Raw genomic sequence first — 14,388 nt, forward strand, 5'->3', positions numbered from 1 at the left:
TTTTTTTATTTGCAGGGCACAGAACATATTTTTAAACTAAAAACAAAAAATCATATTTCTATCAAAGATTCAGTCTTGTTTTAAATTCAGAATCTAACATAACTTTTTTTAATGTTGTAATTTTTCTCCAGTGGTTTTAAAGAGCAAGTCTATTATTTCTCAATGTTTAACTACACATCCACCAAACAGCCACTCTCAGGCACAGCTCAATGTCCTTTTAGCTCCTTTTAAGGAGCTTTGCAATGACCTGACAACTCTGACCTGTGAACAGTTCCCCTTATCTCGATGCATGCAAAGAATTTCAATTCTTCTTATTTTACTCATTTAGCACTAATTAACAATAAACACCATCCTATTCATATACATCCTTAAAGAATAAAATCAGTCGAAGCTCAAATTTGATCAGATCTGACTGAATGTTTTTTTTAAATCATGTAGTGACATCAAGATTCATACAATGCAATGGGTCCTATTTCTATTCATATCCTTCTTAATAATTACATTACTCACCTAGTTATGTAATACCAGTGCAGGAAAGGTTATCTAAGGCCAGCTGAAAGCGAAGAGTCATTAACTTTATTGCAATCTGTTCTTGTGAAAACGAATGTGGCAACATTTAGTAAGAACCGCTTCCCTCTAACCTTTAGCAGAACTAGGTTCAGGTAAGGGTAGCCATCTGCTGTGACTCACTGTGGCCTGAGAGGACAGAAATCGGACAGACATCAGCGCATAAAATGTTTTAATAGAAAAGAACAACAGATGGTACATAGAGTTTATGGCACCTTTAGCTCTGGTAATGACACAGCTGAATAGAGAGGCCATTTCCCTTCAGTATTTTAAATGTTTTTTCTTCATAAGAACAGACAACAAAAATAGCTAATTGCTATGGTCACTGTTATGTTACATTGTTGTTGTATAAGGTTTATTGCACTTTCCTGAAGGTTTAGTCCTTCAATATGTAATCATTGTTTGTGTTAAAAGCAACTATTATCTTATCTGACAAATATCCCACCTCTATATTGACTGATAACACAGTGAAGACAGTCAAAAATATAAGAAATAAACACACTCCTGACCACTTTTAAGTATCGTTTCAGTTAAAAGTAAAAAAAAAAAATACATGTATATTAAAAATGTTTTTATTGCGCTGCTGTGGAGCATGTGGATATCCAGTATAATCTTGATATATTTATCCCTCCAGCTGACACTAGAGATGCACCGATCCGTTTTCTTCCTGATCCTATCTGATACCGATACCTGGGCCAATATACAATAATGATTTGATTTAACTGTTAAATGAATGAACCAGATATCTTGCCATGTATGTCATGATCTGGCCTGTTTGCTCCTCCTTAATTAGTAATTCCTTTCACCTGTTTTCCCTCCATGTCTCAATTATAATTTATTCCTCTCACCTGTTTCCTCTGGTTTATATTCAGTTCAGCCTGAGCATTCAGCGCCAGATCATTACTTGTCTTTTGTTAGTCTATTTGTTCAATTTTATTTTATGGTTCATGTCCTGGATCCTGGCAGCCAGTGGAAAGAGGGTTTTAGTGTTTGTCTTGTCTCCTGATCGTCTACTGTTCCACCCCAACAGAGTCCTCTAGGTTTTTGGCTCAATATGTGGGGAGGTTCAGTTTTTATCCAGTAAGCCTGGCTCCAGGGAGGAGACCAGTTTACGTTCCACGTCCTGTCTCGGCTACCCTCTTCCACTGAGCCTGCCTGTCTGCACCTGATCCTGTCTGCTCCTGTGCATGACCACCTGTCAATCCGTAAATCCTCTAATATTGCTCTGTATTCCATTAGCAGCCGGGTCTCTAATAATGGCATGTCTCGCTGTTGGCGGAGGTAAATACTGGCCGGACTCTTATACAGGCCGGGGCTATAATTAAAACCAACGATGTTCCTGGGCAGTCCTCAACAACTTGTGATAGTAACATACAAGTACCACAGGGGGCAATGTTTGCTAACGAATCCAAGCCATTAGCATGGGAAGTCCCATCCTTAGTGCAGACAGTACCACAGACAGGAGGTCGGCTTGTTTTGTTTTTATGACCAAAATCGCGGAAAACAACTCGTTAAGTTTGACCAGCTAGAAGAGCGAGATGCGCGAGAACGCTGGGACCCTTTTTCCACCTGGATTCCACCTCTTTTTCGCCGTCATGTCCCTCCGTTGTCAGACTAAACTACACCCCACTTCCTCATCACCTCGGCCGTATCTAGACCCACAGTGTGTAGCACAGACCACGCTTCAATATTGAGCATAAATCAAAAACGTCTGCATCAAGCTCACTGCGACACACTGCTGCAGGAGTATAACCAGCCACACAGTCCTTCTGATCTGAAAGACATGTGATTAGGTCTGGTGGTAACCAGGCAGCGTCAAAATGACAAGAATTTCTTTGGCCTTCGTTGTTCTGAATTTCCATTGAAATATATGATACTGGTAGCCTACTTCCACTTAGCCTGCCTCAATTAAAATTTTACTGTGATGGCAGAACAGTTTCCATTATTTATTTATTTTTTTAAACTTTGTTTCACAAGTCAGTTTTGGCTAAGATTTCATTCTGTGTCTTTTTTTTGGTATTGTCATGCAGAAAAATTGCAGCTGCTGGAAGATGTCTGAATAATGTTCTGTATACCATTATGGTAACTGTACTTTTTCAATAAATAAGCCTAGTATTTTATAGGTTCAAATAGACACAAAATCTCATTTTTATTCATTCCACTGGTAGTCTGTTTTCATCAAATAGAAATAGAGGCCTGCCTCTAATTCTGGCGTCTTTCCAATAATGGTCTGGACCAAGATGTACCTGAGTGAAATAAAGGCCCCGTCCTATATTAGAGGACTTACGGTAATTTACAGCCCGAAATAAAAATCATGATGAAGATTAAAGTAAAATCTGACCAAGGGCTACAGAATATGTATTTTTAAGGACCTAATCTAGCAGCCCAGAATGCTCAGTTGACGATAGTTCACGTGTTTCTGGAAAGGTTTTCAGATTTTCCTATGAAAGGCCTTAAAAACTAATGAATAGCTTTCACAGCTAATAGGAAAACTAAAGGTCAAATATCTTTACATGTAAACGGAATCTCTTTCCACTCTAGCATTGTAGCAATGCCTCTTTTGTGGCAACCATGACTACAGAATTTTTGGCACATGAGTTGTATGTATCTGACTTTCAAAAGTTGCAAAAACGATGTAAAAACTGCAGCCAAAGTTGAGTTTCAGATTTGGGAAATGGCTTTCCACATGGTAAATGTTTCCATTTGCATATCCTCCTTCACCCATACATCTATGTGGTTTGGATATTGGAATTTAAGCTGCATATGATGAAGGCACACACGCAACAAAAGGTTTGCATGTAATGTCTGCTGAAATGCTGGCATAAACTAAAGTTCCTGCTTTGAATGTCTGCTCTGAGCATGCAACAAGTCTTCACCTCTTTTTTAAACTTGCAAACTTTTGAGAACAGCCACAGAGCCGTCAAACACATTCATTTTCTGTCAACATGCAGCAGCTTGATACAACTTCTTAGTTTTATTACTTAAAATGTATGATCTCTGCCTTTTTTTATTTTTCTTTTCTGTTTTCGTTTTAAGGTCAGTGAAAATGGGCTTTTCATTTCCCTTCTGAGATTTGTCCATATAGTCATGGAAAGAGCAACAGGCGCCCTCTAGCAGCTGAATGTGAAAAACCACTGTGACACTGGAGGACCTACTTATTTGCCTACAATAAAAAGGAGACAATGATCAGTAACATTTTCTTCATAATAAACTGGATATGAAAAAAACTGTTCAAACATATATTAACTTCTTTTTTACGGGTCAAGTAAGGAAAGGTTATGATGCAGTGTGTCATATTGTCTGGTTTATTTTGGTGTGCTGACACAACTGTAGAGACTGCTGGGATCGATGTCTGCGTCTGTCTCCATTTTGGGCTTTAAAATAGAATAAGTGACCACATCTTCCTGATCCTTGACCTGTGTCACACAAACCACAAGATTCAGTACTTCATCGATTAGTATCAGAGCAGTGTAAGGTTATTAGAAATTATTCCTGAACCATACTTGAAATAAGTAATATACAGAATGTACAAATATTGGTGTTAAGATAGATATATGTTTTTATACATATAGACATCTCACTTTGCAAGCCAGATGAATTGGTGTGAGATTTTTTGATTCACAAACTCCTAAAAAAAACATCTCGCCAGAAACCAGCATATGCATAAGCCTCGAACACAATTTTTTTGGACAAATCAAATGCAGTGACGGGTGTGACGTCAGCGTGTCAACCAGAAGCAGTAGGCTTAAGCAAAACAAAGACAGATGCGCCGGTTTTAGCTGGAATACCCTCCGTTTCTTTTGGAGAACAATTGAAAGGACATGATTCATCCCAGTTTGGATGTGAAAGATGTTTACGCATTCTTCCAGGTCAGATTTGCAAAGATTTTCATCTATCAGTTATGTACTGAATTTCCTGCCCTTTTGGGAATACTTTCCAAAGGAGGCTTTCAGATTGATTCTGTGTAGAATTCAAATTGAGCCAACAGAATAAAGCTGGCTTGTGCCCGGTTACATAACATGACTATTGTGCACCTTTAAAAGCAGAGGAACAAAATCTTCCAACTGTAGGACTATAAAGGGATATTTCATAATTTTCCTTTATCTATAGCTGGTGGTGCCATAATTATCACCTAAAGCAAATATAAAGAGTATGATAAACTAGTAATGAGCCTTTAACATCACAACAGAAGCAATTGGTTCACTCAGGTTGCTACGGCATCAAAGACGGTACACCCTAAGCTTTTCTTTATCACTGGATCTGGTGTTTTTCACCTAGATATAGAGATTTCTTAGGGGTGTAATTTAGATACATTTGCACATCAAGATAAGTAACACCAAGGTCACTGAACCATTGTCTTGGGACTTTTGGCAGTGCGGGTATGTAAAAAGTTCTGTGAGAACATGAAAACAGCATCTCAATAAAGCTTGCCAGCAGAATGACACAAAGGGCCGGATCTATCAAAGGTTTGCGTGTATAAAAACGTGAGCTATTTCACTGCGCACGCTAAAAAATGTACAAACGGATCTATCAACAGCGTGCTAAAAGGATTTGACCTTTAAAATGTGCTAAATAGCGCCTCTTATCCATTTAGTACTTTTTCTGCAATGAATATGCAATATGGGGCGTTTACACGCAAAAGTGCGTCTTGTGGGAGGAGAACATGTAAATATATTAATTTAGCACTCACAAAGTGATTTATTAAACCTGAAAGCAATTTTGCTAACGGTATCTGACTCTATATTTAACATGTTTCAAAAGAAGGTGCAAATGGTCTGTATGCGTAATTGCGCACACATGGCAGCGGTTATTGTCGCAAGAAGGAGACATCGAAATGAAGCAAGGAGAACGCATTTTTTCACTCCGTGTGAATATTTTTGGAATGAACGAGGAAACGATCATCAAAACATTTCGTTAATCCAGCATTGCCATTTTGGAGTTGTTGGGGGAACTCCGAATGGATTTGGAGCCAGCCACAAGGAGGACCCACGCAATACCAGATATCACAAAACTCCTTGCAACATTGCACTTTTTTGCATCTGGGTCATTCCAGCGTACGGTTGCAGCGAGAGCTGGGATCTCCCAATCTCGTTTTTCAGAAGTGCTGTCCGACGTTCTAAATGCCATGTCGCCCTGACGCCCTACAGGAGAACCCCGACCTCCCCCCTGCGCCTGTGGAGCAACATGCCAATGCTGCGGGGATGCGCACGCGCAGTCATCTTATCCACAGTCACTTCTTGTGAGCCATTTGGTATGTGCATTTTTCTACAGGCCAATACAAAACACCTGTTTTTTTTTTTTTTACTGCAGTGAAGTAGAAATTCAGCCACATACCACCTTAGGGAATAAAGGTTGCCAAAGTTTTTTATATATTATATATATATATATATATTATATATATATATATTTTGGAGGGGGTGGGGCTGTCACTGTTAGATTTAAATTTCTTAATGCACTAGTTTGTACAAACTACAAACTACTTTGCCGCAAACCACAAAACGCGCAAAACCATCATTTAAATAGGGCGTCTCCAACAGTTTTGCACCTGCCACCAGTTACGCAATCACTCTTGTTAAATCACCCGCAAACCATGGTTCAGCCCCTCGCGCAAAATTCCAGTTTGCGAGCGCAAATTACTGCACGCAAAATTGGATCTTGATAAATCCGGCCCAAAGTTTTCTAACTCCTGACTTAGGACCTCACATTGCTGGTATTTCTCCAATACATTCTCCAAATGCATTGGAGAAGTACCAGCAGATAGGATGACACCACAAATCAGTGTAAAATTAACTCTGGATTTAATGCAGTTTGGGTTCTGTTTATCTCTACTGTTCCCTAAATCTCTTGAAATGGGAAATATTTAACCTGAAATAGGGACAAGAGCACTGAGAACTATCTTGGAGAATAAATATCTCAATTTGAATTTTTGTTAGCAGTGGTTGAACAGCTTGTATCCAGTCCCTGCGCACATCTGGGTACCGTATTTCTTAAAAATCTGACTCCTAGTGGAGTCTCTGCCTTGCAAATATCCCTTAAGCTCCTCAAAGGGCAGGATTTCCCCATCATCTCATAAGCAATACCCTTGTTACTTGGACAAAGTCAGTCAGGTATGGTATGAGATGGCGTTAATGTCACAAAAGAAAATTTGGTCTTGCATTTGTGAACTTGAGATTTTAATATCTGTAAGCATGAAACATTAGAATTGAGATATCTCTAAATATTTGTGTTTATTCAATCTGTTATTTTTTAAAATTAAATAGTCCAAATGAACTCCTGTTAAACTTTACTTACATCAAGATGTTTTTGTTTTTATCATGTGTAATTTGTAATACAAACAATCTTGCAAACTGATGATTGCTAAACTAAAATGTCTGAAACATGGAATTACTTACTCTTATCTTGTGAGGTGAATTAAAATGGTCAACAGTAGCATATGTCAGACTGGAACGTGGTTCATCCTGAGAGCAAAGAAAGTACAAGTTGAGTTAGCTTTTATGATAGATATGAATAGAAAAGGTGCATATCAGCTTTAAGTCAAAATCGGATATTTAAAATATTTTTATTGCCATTTTAGAGAGTTGCAAAGCACGGCCACATGAGTTAAGAATTTTCAGAGAATCATTATTATCTTAAATTGGAAAAAAAAATTGTGTTATGTGAAAAAAAAGAAAACGTAATAGAAACAGATTTTTTGTCAATGAGGACGATGAGAAACTGTTAACATTACCCAGGAAACAAAGCATATTACAAAAAAGTGCAATTAATATATTAATATTTCAAATTTCAGTAACAGATGGACAATAATCTAGTTAGATAAAAGCCTTCCTTGAACAAAGGCGAAGCAAAAACTACTCTAAGCATCCAGTTTTAATCAGTTGGTGCTAAACCAATTAACTAATTGTCTGTAAATAATAAATTCTTTGTAAATCAGTGAGCTTTGTCAGGGCTCCAGTCTGTGTGTTTGTTTTTTTGTGTTTTTCTCCCTTCCTCCAACAGGAGGCGCCTGGTTCTGGTCCCCCTCCTCACACACCTGCTGATGGTTTCCTCGTTAACGGAGTGCTCTTAAGCTGCTAACTGCCACTACCTCGACAACAGAGTGTTTGCCAGTTTTGGGTACTCTAGCCAAGCTGAGGTTTTGCTGACTAAGACTGAGTTCTTGTCAACCTGAGTTTAAACATTGTTTTTTTGTCTTTGCCTCTCAGCAGGAAGTCATCCAGCAAACTAGATCTTTTGGACCTTCACTCCCTGGAAGGATCAACTTAGCCTCAAACTGAGCTGGGGATTCAAACTGGAGGTTTGGATCCACTTTCCCAAAGAGGACGTTGAATTTACACACTGAACAAGGGAATCATCTCCACTACGACCCGTTCAGGTTCCATAGGAAATCTGAGTAGCAGTCAGTTTCTCCGTTCACCTACAAACGACCGCGTTCTGGGTAAACCCTGTTCCGTCCTCCACCGAATCAGACAAACACTGGAACAACAGCATACAGACTGGAGTTTAAGATTCAACAACTTCTCCGGAAACGTGAGTCAGCAACCTGATCCTCTTCTCCAAGTTCACAAATGAAATTTCCCACTGAGCCTGAACTAATCGCTGTGTCTTCCCCTCACTTTTCAGTTCCGGTTGAGCAGAGTTCAGAGCAACACTGCTCTTTGCATTATCTCTTCAATAAAACCTGTTAAACCTTTTCCCCTGGTCTCTCTGTAATGTTTTCTCTGCATTTGGGTCTCATCTTTAGTTAATCATGACAAGCTTAATCAGTTTACTGCTTTGCACTATTTGGGCGAGGGTTTTTACAATCCCAGAAACGTTTTTCAAACATACTAAACTTTAAATCAAGATGTTTCCCATGACAGTCAGAAAATAACTGAGTCTGTAGGCTGAGATTTTTTGACAATATCTATGAGTTACTTACATTTTGATCCGTGTTGGGATGTTGAATTTTGACATCTGGAACATAATTAAAGAACAGTATAAATTTAAATAAACAGGTAGCGAGCCTTTAACATTACAGTATAAGCACTTGGTCCACTTTTGTTACTACACTATGGCGTAGAAGGTTTGGGGTTCGATTTCCGGCCTGGGGTCTTTCTGCATGGAGTTTGGCTTTTGCATGGGTTCTCTCTGGGTACTCTGGCTTCTTCCCACAGTCATAAAACAGGACCGTTAGGCTAATTGGCTTCTCTAAATTCTCTTTAGGTGAGTTTGTGTGTGTGTGAATGGTTGTTTGTCCCGTTTATCTCTGTGCTGTTCCCTGTGATAGACTGGCAACCTGTCCTGGGTGTACCCCGTGTCTCACCCATTGACAGCTGGAGATAGGCACCAGCACCCCACTAGGGATAAGTGTGATGGAAAATGGATAGATGGTTATGTAGTATTTCAATCAATACTTTTTAGAGAGCACCTTTCAAAAACATCTCAGCTATATCCATTGTCAATAGATATACTTCACAGAGTTTCTGGAGTATATCTATTGACAACCATGTCCAGGGCACACCTCACCCTAACGGAACTAAACTCAATTTACTCCTTAAGTCGGGCAGACACTGTGCGATATTTTCAATCATTGCACACGGCTCCAACTTAAACTTTATGGTGAAATCGCAGGGTTTAAAAGTTCACAGCTCACGATGCATGTTCTCACACTGTGCGACCAGACGCTCTGAAGCGATCTACCTGCTCACACTGCATGTCCAAAAACCACATGTCAGACTCAGCGCTGAGAGTAGGGGCTGGTCGGACTCGTCAATCTGAAAAAAGGACTCCCTTGTTTGCACACGCGCAGTGCTTGAAGTTCTGTTAAATCGGCTCATAGCTCTGCTTCAACAACAGGATTTGTCCACCAACATCTCACAACGGCTGATTGAATTTCAAACATGTTAGATTTTCCCCCGGCCTTACGATTCTTGATCGGGAAGTGATCGTCAGATGCCAATCGCCCCTAGTTACCCCCTGTATACTACACAACGCAGGACGCACAATCAGGCTGAAAATCGTCCCGACTTACAGGGATCGCCCATAAAAGGGCAGAAAATCATACAATGTATGCCCGGCTTTAGCCCTAAACCTACGTTTACCAGAATAGCTTGTGAAGACGAGGAACAGCTGGTCCTATATTTGATTTCTCATTCAACCTTATAGAACTCCTCTGGATACACATTAAACCAAATCAGTTCAGCAACTTGACAAAATTCTTCAAATGAAACCATATTTAAAGTAAAAACCTGATTTTTTATTTATCTTATCCTCTGATTCTTTACTTCCTCTTCCGTTTCTCATGAGGATAAGAACAGTGACAGCCAGCAGCAGCAGCACCACTGCAGCAACAACTGCTCCAATGATGCTAATGTAGTTCAGATGAGAGGGATCTGTGGTCAGAGGGTTAAATAATAGTTAAACATCTAGAGATAATCCCTGACAGTAAATGGCATTTCTACAGCAGGAAAATAGTATGTAAACCTTTTTTACTCAAAGCTTGTAAATGTAATATGTTACCTGTAGAGACCATTGAGTAGTGATCCTCTGTTGTTATCTTGCTTCCATTATAATACCGGCAGGTGTATTTTCTGTTGCTGCCGGTCTGATGCTTCACCGTCAGAATGGAAACACATTTAGCGTGTTTTCCAGTGTTGTCTTGGTTGATGACATGTTCCCCAATCGGCTCGGTTCCTGTATCATCCACCCAGCGGAGGCCGTTTTCTGGACATTTCTCTAAATAAGTCCATAGAGAACACTGTAACTTTACATTTTCATCCTCTGCCCGTTCATCTGCTGGCTGAGATGGAGAGACTGAAAGAAAACAAGATGCATCTGATGAATGACTAACCATTATAGACCATCTTACTGTCTAGTAGATATTTATATTTTAATCAGTTTAACCCTAAAAATACTGAAAAAGTCTTAAATATAGGAGGAAACAAATAAGGTGTCTTTGACATTGTCAAGAAGATAAAGTAAAAAAAAAATAATAAAAAAAACTGATGCAACATATATCCAACACAAACAACCACACACCCACAAACACATTCTAGTCTCTCTCTATGTAGTGAGGACCATATGTTGATTCCCATTGACTTACATTGATTTTTAGTCATTTTAAATCCTTTCTATGATCTTACCCTGACAACCCTAATCCTAACCAGCGTACAGGAATTTCCTGTTGGGATCTGGAGAAGTTCCACCTTTCTGCAGCAGAGTCCGCCGTGGATCCTCCTGAGCTGAGCCTTCGACACACCTGAGGCGCATCTCATCATCAGAGGATCCACAGTATATAATCTGCCTTCAGACCTTGCCTCAACGCCGCAGTGTTTATCCAGTTTGGTTATCACCTGAGCCTAGCTTCGTCTGAGAACCTTTTTTGCTCCTGATTGGATTCTAATCCCTCTTTGTCTCTGCTTTCAGGAATCCAGTTTTTCCTTGTAAGCTCTGGATGAGCTTAACCTGCCGAGCCAGCCCTCTGAGCCAAACCTGAAGACCCTTCTCTGGATTCTCATGCAGCTCTGGACTAAGAGCTGGAAACCCAAAGCCAAGGTCTGCCCTCACGCTAGAAGTAGGACGCTGAAGCGGTTATTGGACTCTGCTGAACTAAACAGTCTCTGGACCCAACAGTTCCTCTCTCAAAGCCAAACCCGGACACCTCAAGGTATAAATCTGAAACTCTCAAACTCAGACTCATCTGCTTCCAAGCTAACTGAACTATCATCCTCACAGACTCCAGTGAACCTGTCCCCAGACCTGAACCAGTACCAGTGTTTATTCCATGTGCTTGTGCTCAATAAATCTTGTTAAACTTTTCATCTGTTTCCGTGGTGTTCTGCATACTGGGCTTTTCCGAAACCCATCATGACATTTCCCTGCAATCAGAGGATTGTTGGTTTGGAGTCCCGGCTCCGGTTTTCAGTGTTGTTGTGTCCTTGGGCAAGACACTTCACCTACATTTCCTACTGATGGTGGGCAGAGGGCCCGTTGGCACCAGCGTATGACAGCCTCACTTCTGTCAGTGTGCCCCAGGGCAGCTGTGGGTACAATGTAGTTTTCCATCATCAGTGTATGAGTGTGTGCATGAATGGATGACTGAATGTAGTGTAAAGCACTTTGGTCAAGTCTTCTGACTTGTAAAAGCACTATTTAAGTACAGGCCATTTACCATAGCCTTAAACTTAACCTTTAGCAGAATAGCTTGTGAAGACCAGGAAGATGTCCTCACTTTACAACAGCCAGTCCTCAATTTGATGGTAAAACAAAAAAAAAAAAAAAAGTAAAAATAATATATCTCTGTAGCTTTGATGGGACTTTCCTTAGACTTCCATTCATTTCGAACACTTTACTACAGTCTAACTGGGACCCTGACCCTAAACCGAATAATTACAAGTTCAAACCTTACCCAAAACCCAACCTAAATTTCATACATTAGTCCTAGATGTGATCTCTGAGCCTAAAACAGTAATTCGTTTCATTTGATTCAGGTATCGGACCCAACAGCACCAGTCGGTCCCCACAATGTGGTGTTTTTCCAGAAAATGGCCGTGCAATGTATCAAATACAAGAACAAACACCCACACGCATACACAAAATGGTTAAACAGCAACAAGTGTCTCTTTCAAATTAATATACACTCACTGGATAAAATATTCAGATGCATCAGTCTATCCAGGGGGGTTTCTGTCTGAGAGCGACATGTGTAACGTCCAGCATCCTCAGCTATGATGTTTTTGATGATCAGAGAACAGCTACTGTCCAAACTCAGCCTGGCAGCATTAGCTGCCTCTGGGTCAATATTTCCATTGCTGACCTTGTTTGAAGTTTTACTGTCTAGAATGTCGTTATACAGCCAGCTAACACCAGAGCAGGAGTGAAAAGATGTACCGATGCAGGGCAGAACAACCTTATCTCCAACTTTATGATAGAATTTAGGCCAATTTCCGCTGATACCTTTAAAAGAGAAAAACAAAATCTGAGAACTTGGACATTACATCAGACACAAGAAGCAGTGAAGAAAATGCTTAAACATGCAAAAGGGGAAATTGAAATGTTACTGTAATCAGTTTTCATTATTGTACTCCTATTATTTTCAATTCTAAAGATTTTCAGACGTGCATTTTTTGGACTCAAAGCATGTCTCAAAGCAATATAACATGTTTATCAGAGAAATTCAGCTTAATATGTCAAAGCACAAACAAATGTTAACTGATGTGGCTCTGATAATGATTTCCAAGGTAACTAATCAACATTAAACATCTTAGAAAACCTGAATACTACCTTCAAACCCAAGGACAAAGAGCAGGAATAACTCTCGTACAGCCATCTCACGTCTTTCCTTCGACTGCTGTGAAACTCGTCTCAGCTACAAAGTAAAGACAAATTTAAGTTCCTTCCTGTGATGTAATGAATAAAGCAACACCCATCATGGATCATGTCATTTTGTTCCCTCAATATGCCTAATAAGAAAATACAGTTTTCTTATATCTCAAATCAAACAATCATCTAAAGAGATGGTGTCTTGGGTTTCATTACCTTGGTACTAAATCTTAAAATGTAAATACATTTTATGTTCCGTGTCTACAGAAGAGGAAGTAATGTGTGGTAATGTCTTGGATTAGTCAACAAGCTCTCTGGCAGCCCCACACCAGGCTCCACAGTGCTTCAAGTAGAATATCCAGAAATATTACCAAGCATATTTTGAATAGGAGACCAATAAAAGATGTGTGAGCAAAAACTTCCTTTAGGTTTTGAAACCATGGCTTTTCGTCAGTATTATGTTTTCATTCTAAAACCAAAATAAGTCTTATGTTAGTTCAGATTTAGAAGAACATAAAATACAATTAGAAAGAACAGACTATCCAAGCAGGAACAGGGTGGTAAAAAAGTTGAAATAAATCCAAGGAGCAAAACTCTCACAATTCAAACTTACACTGCAAAAAATGTAAATCTAAGTAAGTAAGTTCTTAAAATAAGTATATTTTTTCTTGAATTGAGCAGGTAAGCAGACAATTTACATATGAAATAAGAAAAAATACAACTACAGTTTCTTATTTCTAGTGCTTAATATCTATTTGTCTAATTTCAAGGGTAATATTATCATTCTATTCTTAGATGATCTTATTTTCCTTAAATTAAGGGTAAATACACTAATTTAAAAACATTATTACTCGTTATCGGAATGCTTTTGAAGCGTAGGCCAGTATGAATTGTCTGTTATTTAATTCCCACAAAGAACTGAGCCTGGTTCTGCTGGAGGTTTCTTCCTTTTAAAAGGGAGTTTTTCCTCTCCACTGTCGCTACAAGAATGCTTAGTGTGAAGGATTTCATTTGAGTCAATTTTACTGTATGATGTGGTGAAATTTAAAGTGCCTTGAGATGACATGTGTTATGAATTGGCGCTATAGAAATAAACTGAATTGAAAAACTATGACTGACAGAGGGTTGGCTTCTTCTGAGAAAACGGGTTGCTACCCACAGAATGGAGACTGGTAGCAGAGCACGATAGCGAGGAATGGCCTCCAGGTCAATCAGAGCAGCAAAGCTGGAGCACCCTTTTACAACAGATAAACCAAATTATACACAAAAACACATCCAAATGAGATGTGTTGAAAAGTTATGTACCCCCTGGAAACTTTAAGAAAATTATATTCTACAATATGTTGGATAAAGTTATTCTTGATTGATTCAAAATAACACAGTTTGAGTGAATGAACTTATTCAAATCCCTTTGCTCACAATTTTTTTGCTGACTCATTAATTTGTTTACCATTTCTGCTGAGGTCAACAGGAGTGTGACGTGCCAGCCTGGGGGGAAAATTCCACATTTTGTAACTCACA

The 14,388-nt window shown here is 39.3% G+C and overlaps 1 protein-coding gene across 1 annotated transcript; it reads right to left on the minus strand.

The window, feature by feature from the left end:
- Positions 1-3,742: 3,742 nt before the first annotated feature.
- Positions 3,743-10,421, minus strand: LOC119789396. Its single transcript, XM_038294264.1, has 5 exons — positions 10,066-10,421; positions 9,795-9,938; positions 8,486-8,520; positions 6,960-7,025; positions 3,743-3,983 (listed from the first exon to the last, which is right to left on the minus strand). The coding sequence occupies exons 1-5, from the start codon at positions 10,397-10,399 to the stop codon at positions 3,873-3,875; spliced, it is 690 nt and encodes a 229-aa protein (XP_038150192.1). The 5' UTR covers positions 10,400-10,421; the 3' UTR covers positions 3,743-3,872.
- Between the last annotated feature and the right edge of the window lie 3,967 nt (positions 10,422-14,388).

Source organism: Cyprinodon tularosa, unplaced genomic scaffold (assembly GCF_016077235.1).
Source record: "Cyprinodon tularosa strain WSP-4 unplaced genomic scaffold, ASM1607723v1 ctg338, whole genome shotgun sequence".
NCBI classification, from domain to species: domain Eukaryota; kingdom Metazoa; phylum Chordata; class Actinopteri; order Cyprinodontiformes; family Cyprinodontidae; genus Cyprinodon; species Cyprinodon tularosa.

Bases quoted from the DNA above. Each gene is read 5' to 3' on its own strand.
- LOC119789396 (XM_038294264.1), bottom strand. From the start codon at position 10,399: ATGGTTAGTCATTCATCAGATGCATCTTGTTTTCTTTCAGTCTCTCCA. The intron at 7,026-8,485 runs GTAAGTAACTCA...CTTTGCTCTCAG, and splicing joins ATCCCAACACGGATCAAAAT to GATGAACCACGTTCCAGTCT. The intron at 3,984-6,959 runs GTAAGTAATTCC...TGTGTGACACAG, and splicing joins ATTCACCTCACAAGATAAGA to GTCAAGGATCAGGAAGATGT.